This window comes from Sinohyriopsis cumingii, chromosome 10 (genome assembly GCF_028554795.1).
Source record: "Sinohyriopsis cumingii isolate HCF-2022 chromosome 10, ASM2855479v2, whole genome shotgun sequence".
NCBI lineage: Eukaryota > Metazoa > Mollusca > Bivalvia > Unionida > Unionidae > Sinohyriopsis > Sinohyriopsis cumingii.
In genome coordinates, this window is record NC_142970.1 from 121,392,495 (window position 1) to 121,416,441 (window position 23,947).

The window sequence follows — 23,947 nt, forward strand, 5'->3', positions numbered from 1 at the left end:
AAAACACAGGCATTGATTACATCGTTTGTTATTCATCAATCAAGGACCTTGAGGTTCTATCAAGGACCTTGGAGTTCTATCAAGGACCTTGGAGTTCTATCAAGGACCTTGGGGTTCTATCAAGGACCTTGGAGTTCTATCAAGGACCTTGGAGTTCTATCAAGGACCTTGGGGTTCTATCAAGGACCTTGGAGTTCTATCAAGGACCTTGGAGTTCCATCAAGGACCTTGGAGTTCTATCAAGGACCTTGGAGTTCCATCAAGGACCATGGGGTTCTATCAAGGACCATGGGGTTCTATCAAGGACCTTGGGGTTCTATCAAGGACCTTGGGGTTCTATCAAGGACCTTGGAGTTCTATCAAGGACCTTTGGGTTCTATCAAGGACCTTGGAGTTTTATCAAGGACCTTGGGGTTCTATCAAGGACCTTGGAGTTCTATCAAGAACCTTGGGGTTCTATCAAGGACCTTGGGGTTCTATCAAGGACCTTGGAGTTCTTTCAAGGACCTTGGGGTTCTATCAAGGACCTTGGAGTTCTATCAAGGACCTTGGGGTTCTATCAAGGACCTTGGGGTTCTATCAAGGACCTTGGAGTTCTATCAAGGACCTTGGGGTTCTATCAAGGACCTTGGAGTTGTATCAAGGACCTTGGGGTTCTATCAAGGACCTTGGAGTTGTATCAAGGACCTTGGAGTTCTATCATAGTATTTACATGAATGATCTGAATTATTACTTTGTTACAGTGATTAAAAGAAATATGGTTTGCAAAAGAAAAAAGTTTAATTGTCAGAGATAACTGCAAAAAGTTTAATTGTCAGAGATAATTGTAAAAAGTTTAATTGTCAAAAATAACCCAAAATTGTCAGAGGTAATCCCAAAATGTTTAATTGTTAGAGATAACCCCAAAAAGTTTAATTGTCAGAGATAATTCTAAAAAGTTTAATTGTCAGAGATAACTCCAAAAAGTTTAATTGTCAGAGATAACCCCAAAAAGTTTAACTGTCAGAGATAACCCCAAAATGTTTAATTGTCGGAGATAATTCTAAAAAGTTTAATTGTCAGAGATAACCCCAAAAAGTTTAATTGTCAGAGATGACACCAAAACGTTTGTCAGATAAACCCAAAAACTCTGTTCAGGTATAGCAGAAGAAAACTCTGTCAAGTTTAATAATGCCAAAATAATTAAAGTTAAACAGGACACAAATTGTAAAATGTGATTTATACTCTGTCAAGTTTAATAATGCTAAAATAATCAAAGTTAAACAGGACACAAATTGTAAAATCTGATTTATACATAGACACTGATAAGATCTGAAGCCGTAACCATTGGTCATTCAAAAGATGAACTAAGATGGAGAATTGACAATAAAAAAAGATCAGAGATTCTCAAATTATGAAAAGTTAATAAACATTTACAAAACTATTCTGGAGGAAACATTAAGTCTTAATTCACTATTCAAAATATTGTTCACTATTCAAAAAAGTCCCTTGTTCACTATTCAAAGTCCTTTATTCACTATTCAAAGTTTTGTGTATAACTCAAAGTTTTTTCTCTCACTATTTAAGTAATTTACTCATTATTCAAAATCCTTTTTTAACTATTCAAAGTGCTTTATTCACTATTTAAAGTTTCATGTACTATTCAAAGTCCTTTATATACTATTCAAAGTCCTTTATATACTATTCAAAGTCCTTTATTTACTAATCAAAGTCCTTTATATACTATTCAAAGTCTTTATTCATTATTTAAAGTCTTTGTTTACTGTTCAAAGTCCTTTATAGACTATTCAGAATCTGTATTTACTAAGATTTAACACAAAATTATTTTTTCATTCACTCTCTACTGTCAGACCTGAATAACTAACCCAGTTTCATGGAAGAATTAATAGGTACATTAGGTAATATAGGTATACGGACTTTGAAATAATTACAAATGGAATCTAATTGCTTAATAGGGAAAAAAGTGTTGAGACTTTTTAGAATTACATAAGATATCCATTATTACCAAAGCTAAGTCTTAATAGAGAAAAAAGTGTTGAGACTTTTTAGAATTTACATAAGATATCTGTTATTAACATAGCTAGGTCTTAATAGGGAAAAAAGTATTTAGACTTTTCAGAATTTACATAAGATATCTGTTATTAACATAGCTAGGTCTTAATAGGGAAAAAAGTATTTAGACTTTTTAGAAATTACATAAGATATCCATTATTAACATAGCTAGGTCTTAATAGGGAAAAAAGTGTTGAGACTTTTTAGGTCTTCATAGGGAAAAAAGTATTTAGACTTTTCAGAATTTACATAAGATATCCGTTATTAACATAGCTAGGTCTTAATAGGGAAAAAAGTGTTGAGACTTTTTAGGTCTTCATAGGGAAAAAAGTATTTAGACTTTTCAGAATTTACATAAGATATCCGTTATTAACATAGCTAGGTCTTAATAGCGAAAAAAGTGTTGAGACTTTTTAGGTCTTCATAGGGAAAAAAGTGTTGAGACTTTTTAGAGTTTACATAAAGATATCCGTTATTAACATAGCTAGGTCTTAATAGGGAAAAAAGTGTTATGACTTTTTAGAGTTTACAGAAGATATCCGTTATTAACAGGTATCCTGTATATGAAGAGTCCACTAAGACTGATTTCATCAGACATAAACATGGAACTAAATCACTCAGTTTAGCATCAAACCAATGATTTCAACCAATTATACATTGTTTTATTATATGCTTAAGCGCAAAATATAGAAACTGCTTGTTGAAATAATTTTCCCATAATTCCATGCAATGCTTGATTGTGTGTGCCTATAGATATTATACCTGCTGCAACGAAAAATGTGTGTGAGTGTGATTTGGGTTTTTAATGTAGCTTGTGTGTGTGAGTGTGATTTGGGTTTTTAATGTAGCTTTAAAAAAAAAATATTGCTACAAAGTCTGCAGTGTGGCATTTTATAGAGATATCTAGCAATGGGGCATAAAGCCATAGACATGTAGTATGATGTCCCACCCAATCACATTATCCTGATACCAGGTTGACCAGTCCTAACACTAATCTCTTAATGCTGAGTGCCAAGCAAGGCAGCTATTAGTACCATTTATGTTTATGTCTTTGGTATGACTCAGCTGAGAATCGAACGCTCTAACCACTAGGCCACCGCCGATGCTTTAACCAATAGGCCACCAGAGCGGTCCCAACAAAAATGTAATTTATTTTGACAGATTCGTTGATGCAATCCCTACCATTACATCCCATGTGAATTTCTGAAAAATACTTGATTTTGAATTGAAAGTAATTCTTTCTTTAATGACTGTTTTCACTACCCAGTTTATTTCCTTTAATTGTTTTCATGTTCATATCTGTGAGAGGAATTGTATGTGGTCACGTGTGTGTGTGTGTGTGTGTGTATATATATATATATATATATATATATATATATATATATATATTGCAAAATAAATGTAGCAACTAACTGCACCACAAAATCATTTATAGGAAGCATTCCTAGCTAGTAAAGGAAGAGAATTTATTATTAGAAGATTAAATGTAAATGGGCTGAATGGTTTTATATAGAAAAATTAAAGATACATATTTTTATTACACCCAATATAGTTCTGTTTAATTAATTAGTAATAAATCTTTGCAAACCAAGTTTTCTCATGAACTTATTCATCGATACAAAACCCTGGCATACAGAAACAAAATTTATGTGTAGAAGTGCATCAGTACAAAACCCTGGCATACAGAAACAAAATTTCTGTAGCATCAATACAAAACCCTGGCATACAGAAACAAAATTTCTCTGTAGAAGTGCTTCAATACAAAACCCTGGCATACAGTAACAAAATTTCTCTGTAGGAGTGCATCAATACAAAACCCTGGCATACAGTAACAAAATTTCTCTGTAGGAGTGCATCAATACAAAACCCTGACATACAAAGAATAAATTTCTGCACATAAGCATTGTCTTGTTATTTTGTTGCTGCATTATATTTATGAGTGATGTGTTAATTGTGGCCAGTAAAATCAACACATGTAATTATGAGGAATGTGCTAATTGTGGTTAAAAAAAAATCAATTGATTCATGTGTTTATATGGGACATGTTTTTACTGTGAGCAATAAATTCACCTGATACATGTATTTATGATGGAGAATGTGTTAATTGCGGTTAAAAAAAACATCAACTGATACATTCTTTTATGAGGGGCATGTATTGATTGTGACCAACAAAATCACTTGACACATGTACTTATCAGATATGTGTGGTAATTGTGACCAATCAAATCACTTCATACATCCTGAATAATCACTCATATGGTATTATTTTCAACAATTACAGTGAAAGCAACTGAAGCTTATCAACAGGATCTGATAAATAATGTTTCAATGAATTCTGTCACTTTAACTGTGTGGGCATAGTTACTTGTATTTTCTGTGTATGCCAGTGGTTGGTATGGAGGTGACAGGCTCCACACAAAAACCATGTCAAGTACTAGTAGTTCCTCTGTGTATGCCATTGGTTGGTAATGGAAGTGACAAGTCCACACAATCCATGGCTAGTGAAGGTGCTAGTAATGTTGCTACGTTATGATTTACTATACTGTACCTAATACTGTCTTAGCTGTTTCCACCCCACAAGATAAAAAGTCTTTCAGTTTTGCATGCAATAAATAAAACAATGTGAATCATCTATTAAAACTGTTCATCTACCACCTTTGAATTGCTAAACATTAACATTTAATATTTCACATGCTTTTAAAATTGGAATACCAGTAGTAAACAAACATAAGCTTTTTTATTATGTACATATTAAGTGTTGTACATTATAATGGAGTACTAAATGCTATACATTATAATGGAGTACTAAATGCTATACATTATAACAGAGTACTAAATGCTATACATTATAATGGTGTACTAAATGTTATACATTACAATGGAGTGCTAAATGCTATATATTATAATGGAGTACTAAATGTTATAAATTATAATGGAGTATTAAATGTTATACATTATAATGGAATACTAAATGTTATACATTATAATGGAGTACTAAATGCTATAAATTATACTGGAGTACTAAACGCTATACATTATGATGAAGTCCTACATGCTATACAATATAATGGGGTACTGAGTATCATACATTATATTAGGGTACTAAGTTTCATACATGATAATGAGGTACTAAGTATCATACATTATAATGGATCAATTGTGCTAAACCACAGTATAAGTGATAATCATTGAAAAATTAAAAACTGCACATATCTGTATTAGAATATGGGTGTGGGTAGGGATGCATGTATTTGTGTCTTGTGGTGGGGATGGGGTAGGGATGAGAAAAATGCATGTATTTGTGTCTTGTGGTGGGGATGGGGTAGGGATGAGAAAAATGCATGTATTTGTGTCATGTGGTGGGGATCGGGTAAGGATGAGAAAAATGCATGTATTTGTGTCATGTGGATGGGTAGGGTGGGGTGGGTAGGGATGAGAAAAATGCATGTATTTGTGTCATGTAGTGGGGATCGGGTAGTGATAAGAAACATGCATGTATTTGTATCATGTGGTGGGGATGGGGTAGGGATGAGAAAAATGCATGTATTTGTATCATGTGGTGGGGATGGGGTAGGGATGAGAAAAATGCATGTATTTGTGTCATGTGGATGGGTAGGGTGGGGTGGGTAGGGATGAGAAAAATGCATGCATTTGTGTCATGTGGAGGGGTAGGGTGGGGTGGGTAGGGATGAGAAAGATGCATGTATTTGTGTCATGTGGTGGGGTAGGCTGGGGTGGGTTGGGATGAGAAAATTGCATGTATTTGTGTCATGTGGTGGGGTAGGGTGGGGTGGGTAGGGATGAGAAAAATGCATGTATTTGTGTCATGAATTGGGCGTGTGATAAGAATTAGAAAAATGTATTCATTGTGTCAGGAAGTAGGGTTGGGGTAGGGATGAGAAAATTACATGCATCTGTGTCATGAGCTGTGGGTGTGGTAGGGATGGGAAAAAATGCATGTACGTGTCAGGAAATGGGGTTGGATAGGGATAAGAAAAATGCATGTATTTGTGTCATGCAGTGGGATCAGTAAATTGTATTGTCAGGAGGTGGAGTGAGGGGGAGTCAAGAAGAATGCATGTTTTTGTGTCAGGAAGTAGGGGTGGGGTAGAGATGATAAAATGCATGTATTTATGTCAGGAAGTGGAGTGGGATAGTGATGAGAAAAATGCATGTATTTGTGTCAGGAAATGGGGGTAAGGTTGGAATGAGAAAAATGCATGTTTTTTATTCAGGAGGTGTGAGTGGGGTATAGATGAGAAAAATGCTTTTAGTTGTTTCATTAGCTGGGGCTTTGGGTAGAATAAGAAAAATGTGATCATTTTTGTCAGGTTTGGTGGGTTAGGTATGAACGAGTTAAATTTACAGCAGGTGATGGTGGGCTAGGATGAGAAAAATATATTGATTTGTATCAGAAGGTGGGTGGTATAGGCATGAAAAAATGCATGTATTTGTGTCGAAAAGTGAGGTGGTGTGGAGATGAGAAAAATGCATGTATTTGTGTCAAAAAGTGAGGTGGTGTGGAGATGAGAAAAATGCATGTATTTGTGTCAAAAAAAGAGGTGGTGTGGAGATGAGAAAAATGCAAGTATTTGTGTCAAAAACCGAGGTGGTATGGAGATGAGAAAATGAATATATTTGTGTCAAAAAGTGAGGTGGTGTGGAGATGAGAAAAATGCATGTATTTGTGTCAAAAAGTGAGGTGGTGTGGAGATGAGAAAAATGCATATATTTGTGTTGAAAAGTGAGGTGTGAAGATGAGAAAAATGCATATATTTGTGTCGAAAAGTGAGGTGGTGTGGAGATGAGAAAATGCATATATTTGTGTCAAAAAGTGAGGTGGTGTGGAGATGAGAAAAATGCATATATTTGTGTCAAAAAGTGAGGTGGTGTGGAGATGAGAAAATGCAAATATTTGTGTCAGAAAGTGAGGTGGTGTGGAGATGAGAAAAATGCATATATTTGTGTCAAAAAGTGAGGTGGTGTGGAGATGAGAAAAATGCATGTATTTGTATCAGAAGGTAGGTGGTATAGTCATGAGAAAAATCCATTTGTGTCAGAAGGGGGGGGCATGAGAAAAATGCATGTATTTTGTATGGGTGTGGGAATGAGGTATGGATGAGATAAATGCATGCATTTGTGTCAGAAGGCTGTGGTGGTGTGGCAATGAGAAAAATGTCAGATTGTGGGGTGGAGTGGTCATGAGAAAAATGCATATGTGTCAAAAATGGGGGTGGGGGAGATGAGAACAATGCCCATATTTTGTAAGGGTGTGGGAATGAGGTATGATGAGATAAATGCATGCATTTTGTATGGGTGTGGGAATGAGAAAAATGTCAGATTGTGGGGTGGAGTGGTCATGTGAAAAATGCATATGTGTCAAAAATGGGAGTGGGAAGATGAGAACAATGCCCATATTTTGTAAGGTTTTGGGAATGAGGTATGGATGAGATAAATGCATGCATTTGTTTCAGAAGGCTGTGGTGTGGTGTAGCAATGACAAAAAGGTGTCAGAATATGGGGTGGAGTGGTCATGAGAAAAATGCATCTAATAGAAGGTTGGGTATGGTAATGATGAGTAAATGTAAGTACATTTTATATGTCTCAGGTCGGGTAGGAATGACAAAATGTATTTGTCGGAAGGTGCAATCGGGTAGGGATGAGAAAATGCATGTACTTGTGTCAGAAGTTATGGTGGGATAGGAATGAGAAAATGCATGTACTTGTGTCAGAAGTTATAGTGGGGTAGGGAAGAGAAAATGCATATACTTGTGTCAGAAGTTATGGTGGGATGGGGATGAGAAAATGCATGTACTTGTGTCAGAAGTTATGGTGGGATAGGAATGAGAAAATGCATGTACTTGTGTCAGAAGTTATGGTGGGATAGGGATGAGAAAATGCATGTACTTGTGTCAGAAGTTATGGTGGGATAGGGATGAGAAAATGCATGTACTTGTGTCAGAAGTTATGGTGGGATAGGGATGAGAAAATGCATGTACTTGTGTCAGAAGTCATGGTGGGGTAGGGATGAGAAAATGCATGTTACTGTGTCAGAAGATGGGTTGGGGTGGGAATTAACAAAATGCTCTATAGTTATAGCAGCAGTTCATTTCAACAAAACACATTACTCATTATATGGCATTTATACATTTCATTTTGTCAATTTAAGTTTTGAAAAGTAAATAAAGATCCAATAGTAGTTTTCAAGTTTTCTTAGAACACATATTGTCATACATGTGACAGTACAGTCCATATTATTATACATCTGACAGTACAGTCCATATTATCATACATGTGACAGTACAGTCAATTGTTATTATACATGCGACAGTACAGTCCATATTATCATACATGTGACAGTACAGTCCATATTATCATACATGTGACAATACAGTCCATATTATTATACATCTGACAGTAGTCCATATTATCATACATGTGACAGTACAGTCCATATTATCATACATGTGACAATACAGTCCATATTATTATACATCTGACAGTACAGTCCATATTATCATACATGTGACAGTACAGTCCATATTATTATACATGTGACAGTACAGTCCATATTATCATACATGTGACAGTACAGTCCATATTATTATACATCTGACAGTACAGTCAATTGTTATATACTTGACAACACAGCACATACTCTCATAAATGTGACAATACAGCACAAACTGTCATACATTCGACAGACCAGTTCAATGGCTTTCATATATATTTGTAAGTAAATGTATGTTAAAAATTCAAAATATCCATTTTGAATTTTATAATTTAAGTCATGGGGCTCCTAGTGGTATTTATAGAATACTGCATTTGTATGGAAAAATGTGAATGAGTTTTTTGGATGGAATACTGCATGACCTTGGGAGTGCAGTATATCCATCCAATAAAACGAGTTCATATTTTCCCTTACAAATGTAGTAACCTTTTTATTATATGCTCATTTTCTTTTTGTACCTAAGGCTTAATTATATCAACAAGCGCTGATTCATCATTACACAACAACAACAGTATTAATGTGCACATAACTACACCCAGATAAATTTAAACTTAGTTACGTGCTAGACATAAGTTTCAAAAGAAAATGGTGGTTTTTTCTATTATGAATGAATGTGCACTGCAACAAGTTGTCTATTTGGTCTGGAATGAACAGATTTTGGTATTTTTTGTCGATTCTATGAAACTTCATGATTATGGACTGGATTTATATATGACAATTCCACATGAAATAAATCGGACTGAAGGAGCAAGGGAGAAGCATGTTGACATCTGCAAATGTGTTTAAGTTTCTGTCACTGAATGTCTGAAATCATAATGTGGGAAAATTATGAAGTCTTTCAGTTGCAATTATCAAAAAGACGATATGGAATTTAGTGCTTATTTCAGTTTGAGTGCAGTATAGAGGATGTAATTGCACTTATCGAAATAACAGTACAATTTCGAAATGTGTAATGAAGATTGAGAACCTATGACGTGGCTCATGTAAATCGGATTTGCAGAACCAAAAAGGTACATTTTGAGGAAATTCAGATGTAAAACTGTAAGTCTATTTTATGCCATTCTTATTACCAGCTAAAGAGGACAGTTTATGCCTCGTCACTTTTATGTAATTTGTAAGGACCCATTCTGGCATCTACTGTATAGCTAATCTAAATCTGAAACATTGTATCAAAAAAGTTAACGCAGAATGTGCCAAAGCTGCTGATATGTGGCAGTCCATGAAATATTTGCTTTACTTCATTCAGAAACAAATTTCATCAACTAAAATGTAAAGCGCCTACTATGCGAGTGTACATTATTTGTTTACAAATCAAAAGTGCTGGCGTCTGCATTATTGTTTGTTTACAACAGAATGTAGTTTCTTTATGCACATAAATGCAATATCGTAGAATACTTAATGATTCTGACTATGTAAAGGTAATGGGGAAAAAATGAGCATATAATAAAACCATCATCATCATTCTAATTTTATTGACTAATTCATTTAATTGCTGAACTGTTAGCATCATTATAATCACTGCAATTTCATTTTCTAATTCCTTTTGAGATTATAAAAAATGTCAACAGAGTGATAGTGTTTATGAAGAAAGGACCATAAGTCTGTAGGGATTTATACAAAATCAATTACTAACTCTTATATGGTTATCTCCCTTAGCCAAAGGATGGGTGAATTAAAAATACAATTCAACTTTCCTTCACCAAACAGCATGATCGTGGGAAATTTGGGGATATTAAAATACAATCCAACATCTCTCCACCAGGTAGCAAGGGCATCTTGGGAAATCAAGGGATATTAAAATACAATCCAACTTCCCTCCACCAGGTAGCAAGGGCATCATGGGAAAATCTAGGGATATTAAAATATAATCCAACTTCCCTCCACCAGGTAGCAAGGGCATCATGGGAAATCTAGGGATATTTGGGGAGATGGTTATTTAAGAAATGTATTATATGGAAGGAAAATAATAGCTGTGGAAAATGAAACAGAAGAGGTAGCAATACAAGAGAGGTACATTAATGGATATAATACCCACACTGTGCTAACACAATGAGACAATTTTATGAGATTTAATATCACCATGAAAGTACACATCTATGTCATAAACAGTTTCCTCATCATGTTTACACAATGTCCCATAAAAATTTCCTCATCATGTTTACACATACAAGAACATAAACAGTTTCCTCATCAAGGTTACACATACAAGAACATAAACAGTTTCCTCATCAAGGTTACACATACAAGGACATAAAGTTTCCTCATCATGTTTACACATACAAGGACATAAACAGTTTCCTCATCATGTTTACACTTACAATGTCCATGAACAGTTTCCTCATCAAGTTTACACTTACAATGTCCATAACAGTTTCCTCATCATGCTTACACATACAAGAACATAAACAGTTTCCTCATCAAGTTTACACTTACAATGTCATAAACAGTTTCCTCATCAAGTTTACACATACAATGTCCATAAACAGTTTCCTCATGATGTTTACACTTACAATGTCCATAAACAGTTTCCTCATGATGTTTACACTTACAAGGACATAAACAGTTTCCTCATCATGTTTACACTTACAAGGACATAAACAGTTTCCTCATCAAGTTTACACATACATTGTTCATGAACAGTTTCCTCATCATGTTTATACATACAAGGACATAAACAGTTTCCTCATCATGTTTACACATATAAGGACAAAAACAGTTTCCTCATCAAGTTTACACTTACAAGGACATAAACAGTTTCCTCATCAAGTTTACACATAAATGTCCATGAACAGTTTCCTCATCAAGTTTACACTTAGTGTCCAGTTTCCTCATCATGTTTACACATACAATGTCATAAACAGTTTCCACAAAATGTTTACACATACAATGTCATAAACAGTTTCCACAAAATGTTTACACATACAATGTCCTAAAACACTGTCTCGTCATGTTTACACTAACAATGTCCTAAAACACTGTTTAGTCATGTTTACACTAACAATGTCCTAAAACACTGTCTCGTCATGTTTACACATACAATATCCTAAAACACTGTCTCGTCATGTTTACACATACAATGTCCTAAAACACTGTCTTGTCATGTTTACAAATACAATGTCCTAAAACACTGTCTCGTCATGTTTACACTAACAATGTCCTAAAACACTGTCTCATCATGTTTACACATACAATGTACTAAAACACTCTCGTCATGTTTACACATACAATGTCCTAAAACACTCTCGCCATGTTTACACTAACAATGTCCTAAAATACTGTCTCATCATGTTTACACATACAATGTCCTAAAACACTGTCTTGTCATGTTTACACATACAATGTCCTAAAACACTGTCTCGTCATGTTTACACATACAATGTCCTAAAACAGTCTCGTCATGTTTACACTTACAATGTCCTAAAACACTGTCTCGTCATGTTTACACATACAATGTCCTAAAACAGTCTCGTCATGTTTACACATACAATGTCCTAAAACAGTCTCGTCATGTTTACACATACAATGTCCTAAAACAATGTCTCATGTTTACACATGCAATGTTCTAAAACACTGTCTCGTCATGTTTACACATACAATGTCCTAAAACAGTCTCGTCATGTTTACACATACAATGTCCTAAAACACTGTCTCGTCGTCTTTACACTAGCAATATTATTAACTGTGATCTTCACACATTTATTCATGCTAGAAGAATTTTTATCTATGTTGACAAATAAGACTTTTGTCTATGTTGACAAATAAGACTTTTATCTATGTTGACAAATAAGACAAATAAGACTTTTGTCTATGTTGACAAATAAAGACTTTTGTCTATGTTGACAAATAAGACTTTTGTCTATGTTGACAAATAAGACTTTTGTCTATGTTGACAAATAAAGACTTTTGTCTATGTTGACAGCTCTCCACTTTGGGGGTCCAATGTCAACCATAATAGAACCCTGTCCAAAACAATGCATGCAAGTTCCATTCTTAACTACTTAACCAATCAAGTCAAGTATTACACAGGCATACCTGGCATTAGTAACCTAGAAAGTCTTAATGTTACAGGTGAATTAACTTTTTTTTTTAAAACCAAAGCACAAACAGCAAACTTAATAGAAAGAGAATCAGGATGTTGATTCCTTTTCCCCCCCCCACCACAAACACACAGCATACTTGGTTTTTGGTATCCAATAAAAGCACGGTGTTCCTGGTGAATTTCCTTGCTGACTCACCCACCCCCACCATACAAACAATGTACTTGATATTAATATCCACGATAATAAATATGTTCCAGGTAGATTTACTTGTTGATTCCCTCCCCATGCCATACACATAGCATACTTGATATTACTATCTAAAATAATCATTATATAGGGTAGGACAGAATGTGTACAGGTATTATACTGACCACGGTATATAGAACAGGACTCAATGTATATAGGTATTATACTGACCACGGTATATAGAACAGGACTCAATGTGTATAGGTATTATACTGACCATGGTATACAGGGTAGGACAGAATGTGTATAGGTATTATACTGACCACAGTATATACGATCGAACTCAATGTATATAGGTATTATACTGACCACAGTATATAGAACAGGACTCAATGTGTATAGGTATTATACTGACCACAGTATATAGAACAGGATTCAATGTGGATAGGTACTATACTGACCACAGTATATAGAACAGGACTCAATGTGTATAGGTATTATACTGACCACAGTATATAGAACAGGACTCAATGTGTATAGGTATTATACTGACCACAGTATATACAATCGAACTCAATGTATATAGGTATTATACTGACCACAGTATATAGAACAGGACTCAATGTGTATAGGTATTATACTGACCACAGTATATAGAACAGGACTCAATGTGCATAGGCATTATAATGACCACAGTATACAGGGTAGGACTGAATGTGTATAGGTATTATACTGACCACTGTATCTAGGACAGGACTCAGTGTGTATAGGTATTATACTGACCACAGTATCTAGGACAGGACTCAATGTGTACAGGCATTATACTGACCACAGTATGTAGAGTAGGACTGAATGTGTGTAGGTATTATAGTGACCACAGTATATAGGGTAGGACTGAATGTGTGTAGGTATTATACTGACCACAGTATATACGATCGAACTCAATGTATATAGGTATTATACTGACCACAGTATATAGAACAGGACTCAATGTGTATAGGTATTATACTGACCACAGTATATACGATCGAACTCAATGTATATAGGTATTATACTGACCACAGTATGTAGAGTAGGACTCAATGTGTACAAGTATTATACTGACCACAGTATATAGGACAGGACTAAATGTTTTTAGATATTATACTGACCACAGTATATAGGACAGGACTAAATGTTTTTAGGTATTATACTGACCACAGTATATAGAGTAGGACTGAATGTGTGTAGGTATTATAGTGACCACAGTATATAAAGTAGGTATTATACTGACCACAGTAAAAAGGGTAGGACTGAATGTGTATAGGTAATATACTGCCATCATACAGGGTGGCACTGAATGTGTACAGGTATTATACAGACCACAGTATATAGGGTAGGACTAAATGTGTATAGGTATTATACTGACCACAGTTTGCAGGGTAGGACTGAATGTGTATAGGTATTATACTGACCACAGTATATAGGGTAGGACTGTGTATAGATATTATACTGACCACAGTATATAGGGTAGGACTGTGTATAGGTATTATACTGACCACATTATATAGGGTAGGACTGTGTATAGGTATTATACTGACCACAGTATCTAGGACAGGATTCAATGTGTATAGGTATTATACCAACCACAGTATATAGGACAGTACTCAATGTGTACAAGTATTATACTGACCACAGTATATAGGGTAGGACTGAATTTGTATAGGTATTATACTGACCACATTATCTAGGTTAGGACTGTGTATAGATATTATACTGACCACAGTATATAGGTTAGGATTGAATGTGTATAAGTATTATACTGACCACAGTATATAGGGTAGGACTGTGAATAGCTATTATAGTGACCACAGTATATAGGGTAGGACTGAATGTGTATAGGTATTATACTGACCACAGTATCTAGGACAGGACTGAATGTGTATAGGTATTATACTGACCATAGTATCTAGGACAGGACTCAATGTGTATAGGTATTATACTGACCACAGTATATACGATCGAACTCAATGAATATAGGTATTATACTGACCACAGTATGTAGAGTAGGACTCAATGTGTACAAGTATTATACTGACCACAGTATATAGGACAGGACTAAATGTTTTTAGGTATTATACTGACCACAGTATATAGGACAGGACTAAATGTTTTTAGGTATTATACTGACCACAGTATATAGGGTAGGACTGAATGTGTATAGGTATTATACTGACCACAGTATATAGGGTAGGACTAAATTGACAACAGTATAAAAGGAGGATGACTATAAGATAAAAGGAGGTTGACTATAGTAAAGAAAGGAGGTAGGACTACAAAAATAGGTGATACAAGGACTCTTTGTAGGAAGGTTAATACAAAGCTCTGATATGTAAATACAGATTCTTAATATCACTAAATCTGACTAAATTGTAGGGCAGGTTAGTTAATCTGATTAATTAAATATAGGCTAATTAACAAGAATAATTAAATTATAGTAGGGACTCAATAATCTAAATAATTTAATTATAGAACAGATTCATGAATCAGATTAATGGGTCACATTCATTCAATTATAATACATCCTCATAAATCAGATTTCCATTAATCTGATTAAAAATTGTGATACAAAACTCTGTAATCAGATAAAATAAATTACAGAAAATTCTTTAATCTCATTGATCAAATTATAGCACAAGTTCATTAACCGTTTTGCATTTTTCCAGCCACAATAAAACAGACTGGTTATTCTGATCATGCTATCTGGATGTGTACCTTACATGCAAGATTTATTCCTTTAACATATACTGATAATTTGAACAATCAATTGTCTGGAAAAATCATATCTCTCAGAGATTCTGGATTACTGACATTCTACTGTCACAAAATAAAAACCTACCTCCATCAAAGGTTCTGGATTACTGACATTTTACTGTTACAAAATAAAAACCTACCTCCATCAAAGGTTCTGGATTACTGGCATTTTGCTGTTACAAAAAAACAACTGCCAGTATTGAAAAATTTCTCTGTAAATGATACTTGGGTTTTCTAATAGGAGTATGGCTGATTTTCACTGAAACAAAACTTGATTGTATTGTGTGTACAGTTTACAGTCAGCACCCACCCACCCATCCACCCTAACATGAAAAGCATACAATAATACTATCTGCATTTTTAAGTCGTGACTATGAACAATCTGGATTAAACATGACAAAAATTATCATGGACTGTCCATGAATTAAGGCAGCATTAACAGTTTCTGTGATGTGGTTTAGGATTGGTGGCGTAATTTCTTAAGCCATCCAATATCAAAATAAACTATAACCATGGACTGTCCAAGACTTAAGGTAGCACTAAACAGTTTTCTGTGATGTGGTTTAGGATTGGTGGTGTAATTTCTTAAGCCACCCAATATCAAAATAAACTATAACCATGGACTGTCCAAGAATTAAGGTAGCACTAAACAGTTTTGTGTGACGTGGTTTAGGATTGGTGGTGTAATTTCTTAAGCCACCCACTATCAAAACAAACACTATAACCACATAAAGTTTTGATTTTCAAGCTCATCATAAACATGGGGGGGGGGAGGGTAATGAAAATTCCATACACACAAAGTCAGGGACAATTCTTGGACAATACTGAAGTCAGACCCAGATAACTTTATTTACCCACTAAAAGGTTAGCAGACTCAGTGTCACCTGACAGGTATATTGAACCATGTAGATGAAAATACAGGTAGAAATCAGAAATTTAACAGCAGGATCAAGCAGGAAATTATATACCATGGCAACCAGGTACTACACAGTGGGATCTAACAGGTAAATATTTACCATGGCAACCAGGTACTAAATAGTGGGATCTAACAGGTAAATATTTATCATGGTAACCAGGTACTATGCAGAATAATAAATATTGTATTATATGCTTCATGTGAATTGTGTGAAATGTTGAGAACTATGTGACATATGTATGAACACTGCATAAAGTTAATTTAAAGGTCTGGGACCCAAAGATGAAAAATAAAAATGTTCAATTCTCAGATGGAGAAAGTGAATCAGTAAAGTAACCCATGGCAACCAAACCAAAATTTGTCATGATTACATCAATGGTTGACCTGCAGTGCATGAAGATAACAACATACCATTTCCCTCATAAATCATTCCCAATTAACTCTCTAACCTGGCATCAGAAATGGATCTCCATTTTTGTTCTAGAAAATAGCAAAAGATATCACCCCTATACTTTGATTGTGAAATTGTTTTAAAATCAAAGCTGGTCAAAGAAACTTTGTGATATCTCTAGTTTTATCATCAAAAACAACAGTTAGTGCCCAGAAATTTACTTTACAATGGCGCATTTTTTTAACTTTAATTTAAAATTACACCAACTTTTACCCTGCAATGCATGCAAATCCCAAAATAAACTACAATCGAAACCTTACATCATGGACAATTCTATGAAACTGTTTAGTGTCACCTTATTTATTATGTGTTAGACAAATGAAACCACCACCAACTTACAACTACACTGGCCTACACACATCAATATACACAATCTACATCACCCTCCATCACCAGTACCCAATTACTCCCAACCCCTTCAAAACTTAAACCTTTCCCTTCTTCAACAAAAATTATGATTCTGGACCAGCCATAAAATGAAGGAGATTTAGTTCAACAGATTGAGATGTCAGCCACTGCACTTCAAAAATCAGTACAGTAAAACTACATCTTGTCGGAGCACTGCCCTTCATCCTGTTGGCAAATGATTCTCATGCCTCTTCAAATTAACTGTTGAAATGCTCAGACATTTGAGATTTATTGTTTTGGTCATCAATGTTTATATCCTTTCTCTCAAAATCTGTTTCCATCTTTAAAGTATTTCAATAACATTCCTCTTGGGTGTTTCGCAATAAACCTGGCAATAAAGCCAATTAAAACAAGTAAAGAAGAAAAGAAAGCTTGCCATGACCTGCATGATCCGCCCACCCCTCAGCTATAATATTAATCTGAGACTTTTCATGGGTCTGGATGGACATGTAGATCATGTACAGACGCACATGTGAACAACAACAAAGTGATCACTATGGCAAGCGTTCACCAAGGCCAGCTTGATAAAACAGTTACCCGCTGTGCTATCAGATTATTCTTAAATTCAACTAACCATTTTGCATGACACTCTGACCAACAGTGGACTTCAAATAGCCACCAAGAAGTCCAAGACTTAAATCAAATAGACCTACTTTTGGTGACCTGTGTGCCCTTGGAAAAAAGCACTTAGCTTTCATTTTCTTGCTAAGGTATTGCCATTAATGCAAAGTGCCGTTAAAATATTAGAATCAACAACAAAGAAACACAAAAAATATATGAAATCTGAAAATAAATGACACTGACATCAAAGTAAAAGCAACAAAAAAAATGCATGAACCTTCAAGGTCATCAATGTATCAAAGACAGTACATCTGATGAATGTACAGACTAGGAGACATGTGCATGGAAGCCAAAATGATCAGTTTCTATTGTACACTTCCAAATCTCAGCAAATCTTGCAATTTTGTAACTTAGACCATCACATTGATGGTAAGCACTCAAACATAAAAAGGTCAAAGGTCAAGCACAATAAAAACATCAGCTAAGAATATATCACCAGCTAATGCCAACTGTAAACAAGATCTCAATAAGGCAGTCAATAAAAATACCAACTATAAACAAGATCTCAATAAGGCAGTCAATAAGAATGTCAACTCTAAACAAGATCTCAATAAGGCAGTCAATATGAATGTCAACTCTAAACAAGATCTCAGTAAGGCAGTCAATACAAATACCAACTGTAAACAAGATCTCAATAAGGCAGTCAATATGAATGTCAACTCTAAACAAGATCTCAATAAGGCAGTCAATATGAATGTCAACTCTAAACAAGATCTCAATAAGGCAGTCAATATGAATGTCAACTATAAACAAGATCTCAATAAGACAGTCAATACAAATACCAACTCTAAACAAGATCTCAATAAGGCAGTCAATATGAATGTCAACTCTAAACAAGATCTCAATAAGGCAGTCAATACAAATGTCAACTCTAAACAAGATCTCAATAAGGCAGTCAATACAAGTACCAACTATAAACAAGATCTCAATAAGGCAATCAATATGAATGTCAACTCTAAACAAGATCTCAATAAGGCAGTCAATACAAATACCAACTCTAAACAAGATCTCAATAAGGCAGTCAATAAAAATACCAACTATAAACAAGATCTCAATAGGGCAGTCAATAAAAATATCAACTCTAAACAAGATCTCAGTTAGGCAGTCAATACGAATGTCAACTCTAAACAAGATCTAATAATGTAGTTAATACGAATGTCAACTCTAAACAAGATCTCAATAAGGCGGTCAATATGAATGTCAACTCTAAACAAGATCTCAATAAGGCAGTCAATACAAATACCAACTCTAAATAAGATCTCAAAAAGGCAGTCAATATGAATGTCAACTCTAAACAAGATCTCAACAGGGCAGTCAATAAAAATACCAACTCTAAACAAGATCTCAGTTAGGCAGTCAATACAAATGTCAACTCTAAACAAGATCTCAATAAGGCAGTCAATAAAAATACCAACTATAAACAAGATCTCAATAAGACAGTCAATATGAATGTCAACTCTAAACAAGATCTTAATAAGACAGTCAATGCCAATGCCAACCCTAAACAAGATTTCCATAAGGCAGTCCATACCAATAACAACTCTAACCACGATCTTCTCAGTAAGGCAGTTAATATCGATGCCAAATGTAAATAAGATCTTCTTGGGTATGTCAGGATCCATGCAGAATAGCATAGAGCCTGATCTGTTGGTATATTGGGCTTGTTGGTGTCCATAAAGACAATGATCCCATGACATTATGGGCTTGACGGTGTCCATAAACACACTGATCCCATGATATTATGGGTTTGTCAGTGTCCATAAAAGCCCTTATCTCATGACATTATGGGCTTGTCGATGTCCATAAACACACTGATCCCATGATATTATGAGTTTGTCAGTGTCCATAAAGACCCTGATCTCATGACATTATGGGCTTGTTGGTATCCATAAAGACACTGATCCCATGATATTATGGGTTTGCCAGTGTCCATAAAGACCCTGATCTCATGACCTTATGGGCTTGTCGATGTCCATAAACACACTGATCCCACGATATTATGGGTTTGTCAGTGTCCATAAAGACCCTGATCTCATGACATTATGCACTTGTCAGTGTCCAGAAAGACCCTGATCTCATGACATTATGGGCTTGTCGGTGTCCATAAAGACACTGATCCCATGATATTATGGGTTTGTCAGTGTCATAAACACCCTAATCTCATGACATTATGGGCTTGTCGATGTCCATAAACACACTGATCCCATGATATTATGGGTTTATCAGTGTCCATAAACACCCTAATCTCATGACACTATGGGCTTGTCGATGTCCATAAAGACCCTGATCTCATGACATTATGGGCTTGTTGGTGTCCATAAAGACCCTGATCTCATGACAGTATGGGCTTGTTGGTGTCTATAAAGACACTGATCCCATGACAGCATGGGCTTGTCAGTGTCCATAAAGACCCTGATCTCATGACAGTATGGGCTTGTTGGTGTCTATAAAGACACTGATCCCATGACAGCATGGGCTTGTCAGTGTCCATAAAGACACTGATCCCATGACAGTATGGGGTTGTCAGTGTCTGTAAAGACACTGATCCCATGCCATTATGGGCTTGTCAGTGTCCATAAAGACACTGATCTCATGACATTATGGGCTTGTCAGTGTCCATAAAGACACTGATCTCATGACAGCATGGGTTTGTCAGTGTCTATAAAGACACTGATCCCATGACATTATGGGCTTGTCGGTGTCCATAAAGACACAGATCCCATGGCATTATGGGCTTGTCAGTGTCCATAAAGACACGGATCCCATGGCATTATGGGCTTGTCGGTGTCCATAAAGACCCTGATCTCATGACATTATGGGCTTGTCGGTGTCCGTAAAGACACTGATCCCATGACATTATGGGCCTGTCAGTGTCCATTAAGATGCTTATCTGCTGGCACCTTGAGCAGGGCAGGATCCATGCAGAATGGAACAGACACTGAACTGCCACCACCATGGGTAGGTCAGGGTCCATGTAGAACAAAATGTACTGATTTACCAGCACTTTGGGTAGGTCATCATCAATGCAGAACAGGTCAGACACTGATCTGCCATTACCATGGATAGGTTACGATCTACACAGAACAGGTCAGACACTGATCTGCCGTCACCATGGATAGGTTACGATCTACACAGAACAGGTCAGACACTGATCTGCATTACCATGGATAGGTTATGATCTACACAGAACAGGTCAGACACTGATCTGCCATTACCATGGATAGGTTACGATCTACACAGAACTGAACAGGCATTAATCTGCAAGTACCTTGTGCAGACCAGGGTCCATGCAATTTGCACATAATGTACATCATACAATATAGGTATTTAAACTGCTTTTGCAGATGAATTAATGTATAGCTAGCTGATGCAGCAACTAAAACAAAAGTAGAAAATTACCTCCATTTGAAATGAAATAAAAATTAGCTTAATAGTGATTTGGAATACAAATAAAGGGCAATAACTCTGACAAGATGTAAAAGGTCAAAATAGGTCTGGTTCTCATTTTATATACGTGTAAGAGGACATATGAATTCAACCTCAGCATATATTTTTTTCTCCATCAACGTTGGCCTGGATCCATAATCTCTGTCAGAAACCTGCTAAATTAAGAAAACGTACTTCTGAATTAATAAAAATTATGTAAACGTTTAGCTGTAATATATGAAGCATTATCTCCAATGTTAAACTGATAGCTTTGTATGTCTTACAGTTTTACATGTATGCAATGTTCAACTATGGCAGCTTTATATAATCTGGAATAACTATTGCAGATTACAGTGAAACAAGTTTTTATCGTATCGAAAAGCGAAGATGACCTTGACCTTGCATGATCTGATGCCTTTACCTCACCAATTACTGGCCAATGAATTATTTTGTATTCTGAGTACAATATCAAATGTTGTGTCTTTATTCAAAGAGTTATACCACAATTTCAACATGGCAAGTTTTAAAAGAATGAACTGTATATCCTTTTATACATTTCAATCTATGCGATTTCTGCCAAAATTCTGTACACTGAGTTTGATAAAGTTTGTCAAATTCTATGCATTGTTAGCCAACAAATTATTACATATTTTATTGCAACATACATTTTTTGTATATTGGACATCCATGCCATGTTTTACTGAATTTAGATCTGTCATAAAGAAAAACAACTTTTTCAAAATACTGCCACAGTTGAACCATTGCACACTAAACATATTATAAAATGGACAAGTAATTTGTCACCTCTAAAATTCAATCTTTATAGTTATTCTAATTATATTATTACAACTGGAGGGTTCAAAAATGTTTACTTCAAAAATTTTATGTTAAGAAGGTAACAATAAAAAATAAAAATTAAAAATAATTAACTGGCATAGATGGCCAAAAAGTTTTAAATTCAGACATTTTCTACTAAGCCTGTCTCACATCAAGTAAAGGTCATTTCTCACACATCACTCAGACAGGTGGCACATGTGTACTATCAACCATCAGGTTCCATATTTCTGGAAATTTCTGCATTGAAGCAGAGCGTTCTGAAGCCAAGAACCAGAGTAGGAATCCCCTAGTACATTTATGCCATTTGGTGACAGCCAAACATAATGAGAGAGATTATTAATGTCACATTACAAACAAATAATGCTCTAGAAAAGACAGCAAGACACATTCAACAAGCAACCATCATATTAATATAAATGCAAATGAAAATTATAAATCTCTACAGCTCTATATATGCACACTAGTTTTAAACAAACTTTATTAATTAACCTGTACCAATATGTAATCAAACTTGATGAAAGTCTACCAAATATTAGGCTCCATACAAAATCACGTTTAGACTCGTCAAATCTTTCAAAAGCAAAAATTCATTTTTTTATGCACGGAAAAACTTTGGACTAGAACAGAAAATGTACATCAAATTTAACAAAAAATTAAACTAATTAAAGTTTTCATTCTTTTTTATATACAGCTTACTTAGGTCCCTCAGATGTTATTGGGCAGAAGAAAAACCCTAATGTACAAGGCTGACTTATTGGACTGTTGTACAGGATTGATGCACAGGACTACTGTACATGTCTGCTGTACATGATTGCTTTACAGGAATGAAACTATGACTAATGTACATGGTTGTTGTACAGGACTGCTGTACATGTCTGTTGTACATGATTGCTTTACAGGAATGAAATTATGATTAATGTACATGGTTGTTGTACAGGACTGCTGTACAAGACTGAAAGATTAACTGATGGATACTGGTTTCTTTTTACCCTTCCATAATTTAACGTTAAGCATTTAAGGTTTATACTGAACTGAAGTAAACTCATTATTTGGTTATTGTAAGCAAAATATTTATTTCTGTTCAAAAGAAAATGTTATTTATAATGCACACATTCTACATGTTCTTTGTGCCTCATTTTACACAAGCAAGCTTCATCCAAGTTTGATTACACAGCCTACATGCAATGTCTATTACGGCAGCATTTTCTTAGATTGTCCAACTTTAACTAAGGCAAACCTCTTGTTGTCCTGACTGACAATACAATCTGGATAACCTAAAGAATATTATCCAGATAGTTTACATGCTCGTCATACATTAATATACATATATAATGTATATATCACTACATTATACATTCCAAGCACAAACAACATACAAACAATACTGCTACGTGCTTGTGATCAGATGGCTTACCTTTCCATATAACAGACCATCAAAACTGTCATGTATTCCAAGCACGGTGTATCCATGAGTTAGGGCTAACCGTACAAAGGATCGTACTACTGCATTCATCCCGCAGGCTGGGGCACCAATATTCATCACTGCAACTCTCTTCCCACTCTGAAATTACATTTAAGTAAATTATTAAGTTCGTAAGTAAATAAGTATGTAAGTAAACAATAATCTGATGTTCTACTGGCTATGAATGGGTAAGCAACCACAATAAAGCTATTTCTTCTCATTTTATTCTTTTAACTTTCTGAGC

General features: G+C 35.1%; 1 protein-coding gene across 6 annotated transcripts in view; it reads right to left on the reverse strand.

Annotated features, from left to right (window-relative positions):
• LOC149791118 (ATP-dependent 6-phosphofructokinase-like) overlaps positions 1-23,947 on the reverse strand; it is a 100,867-nt gene that overhangs the window by 35,143 nt on the left and 41,777 nt on the right. For 2 of the 6 annotated variants that reach the window (XM_089973040.1, XM_089973039.1), the window contains exons 13-14: positions 23,656-23,802; positions 15,723-15,755 (exon numbers count right to left, since the gene is read on the reverse strand). In XM_089973040.1, the coding sequence (XP_089829166.1) occupies positions 15,723-15,755; positions 23,656-23,802 (180 nt within the window). Of the gene's footprint in view, positions 1-15,722; positions 15,756-21,517; positions 21,581-23,655; positions 23,803-23,947 lie in introns of all 6 variants that reach the window. The other 4 variants (XM_089973038.1, XM_089973036.1, XM_089973042.1 and 1 more) reach the window with 2 other exon arrangements.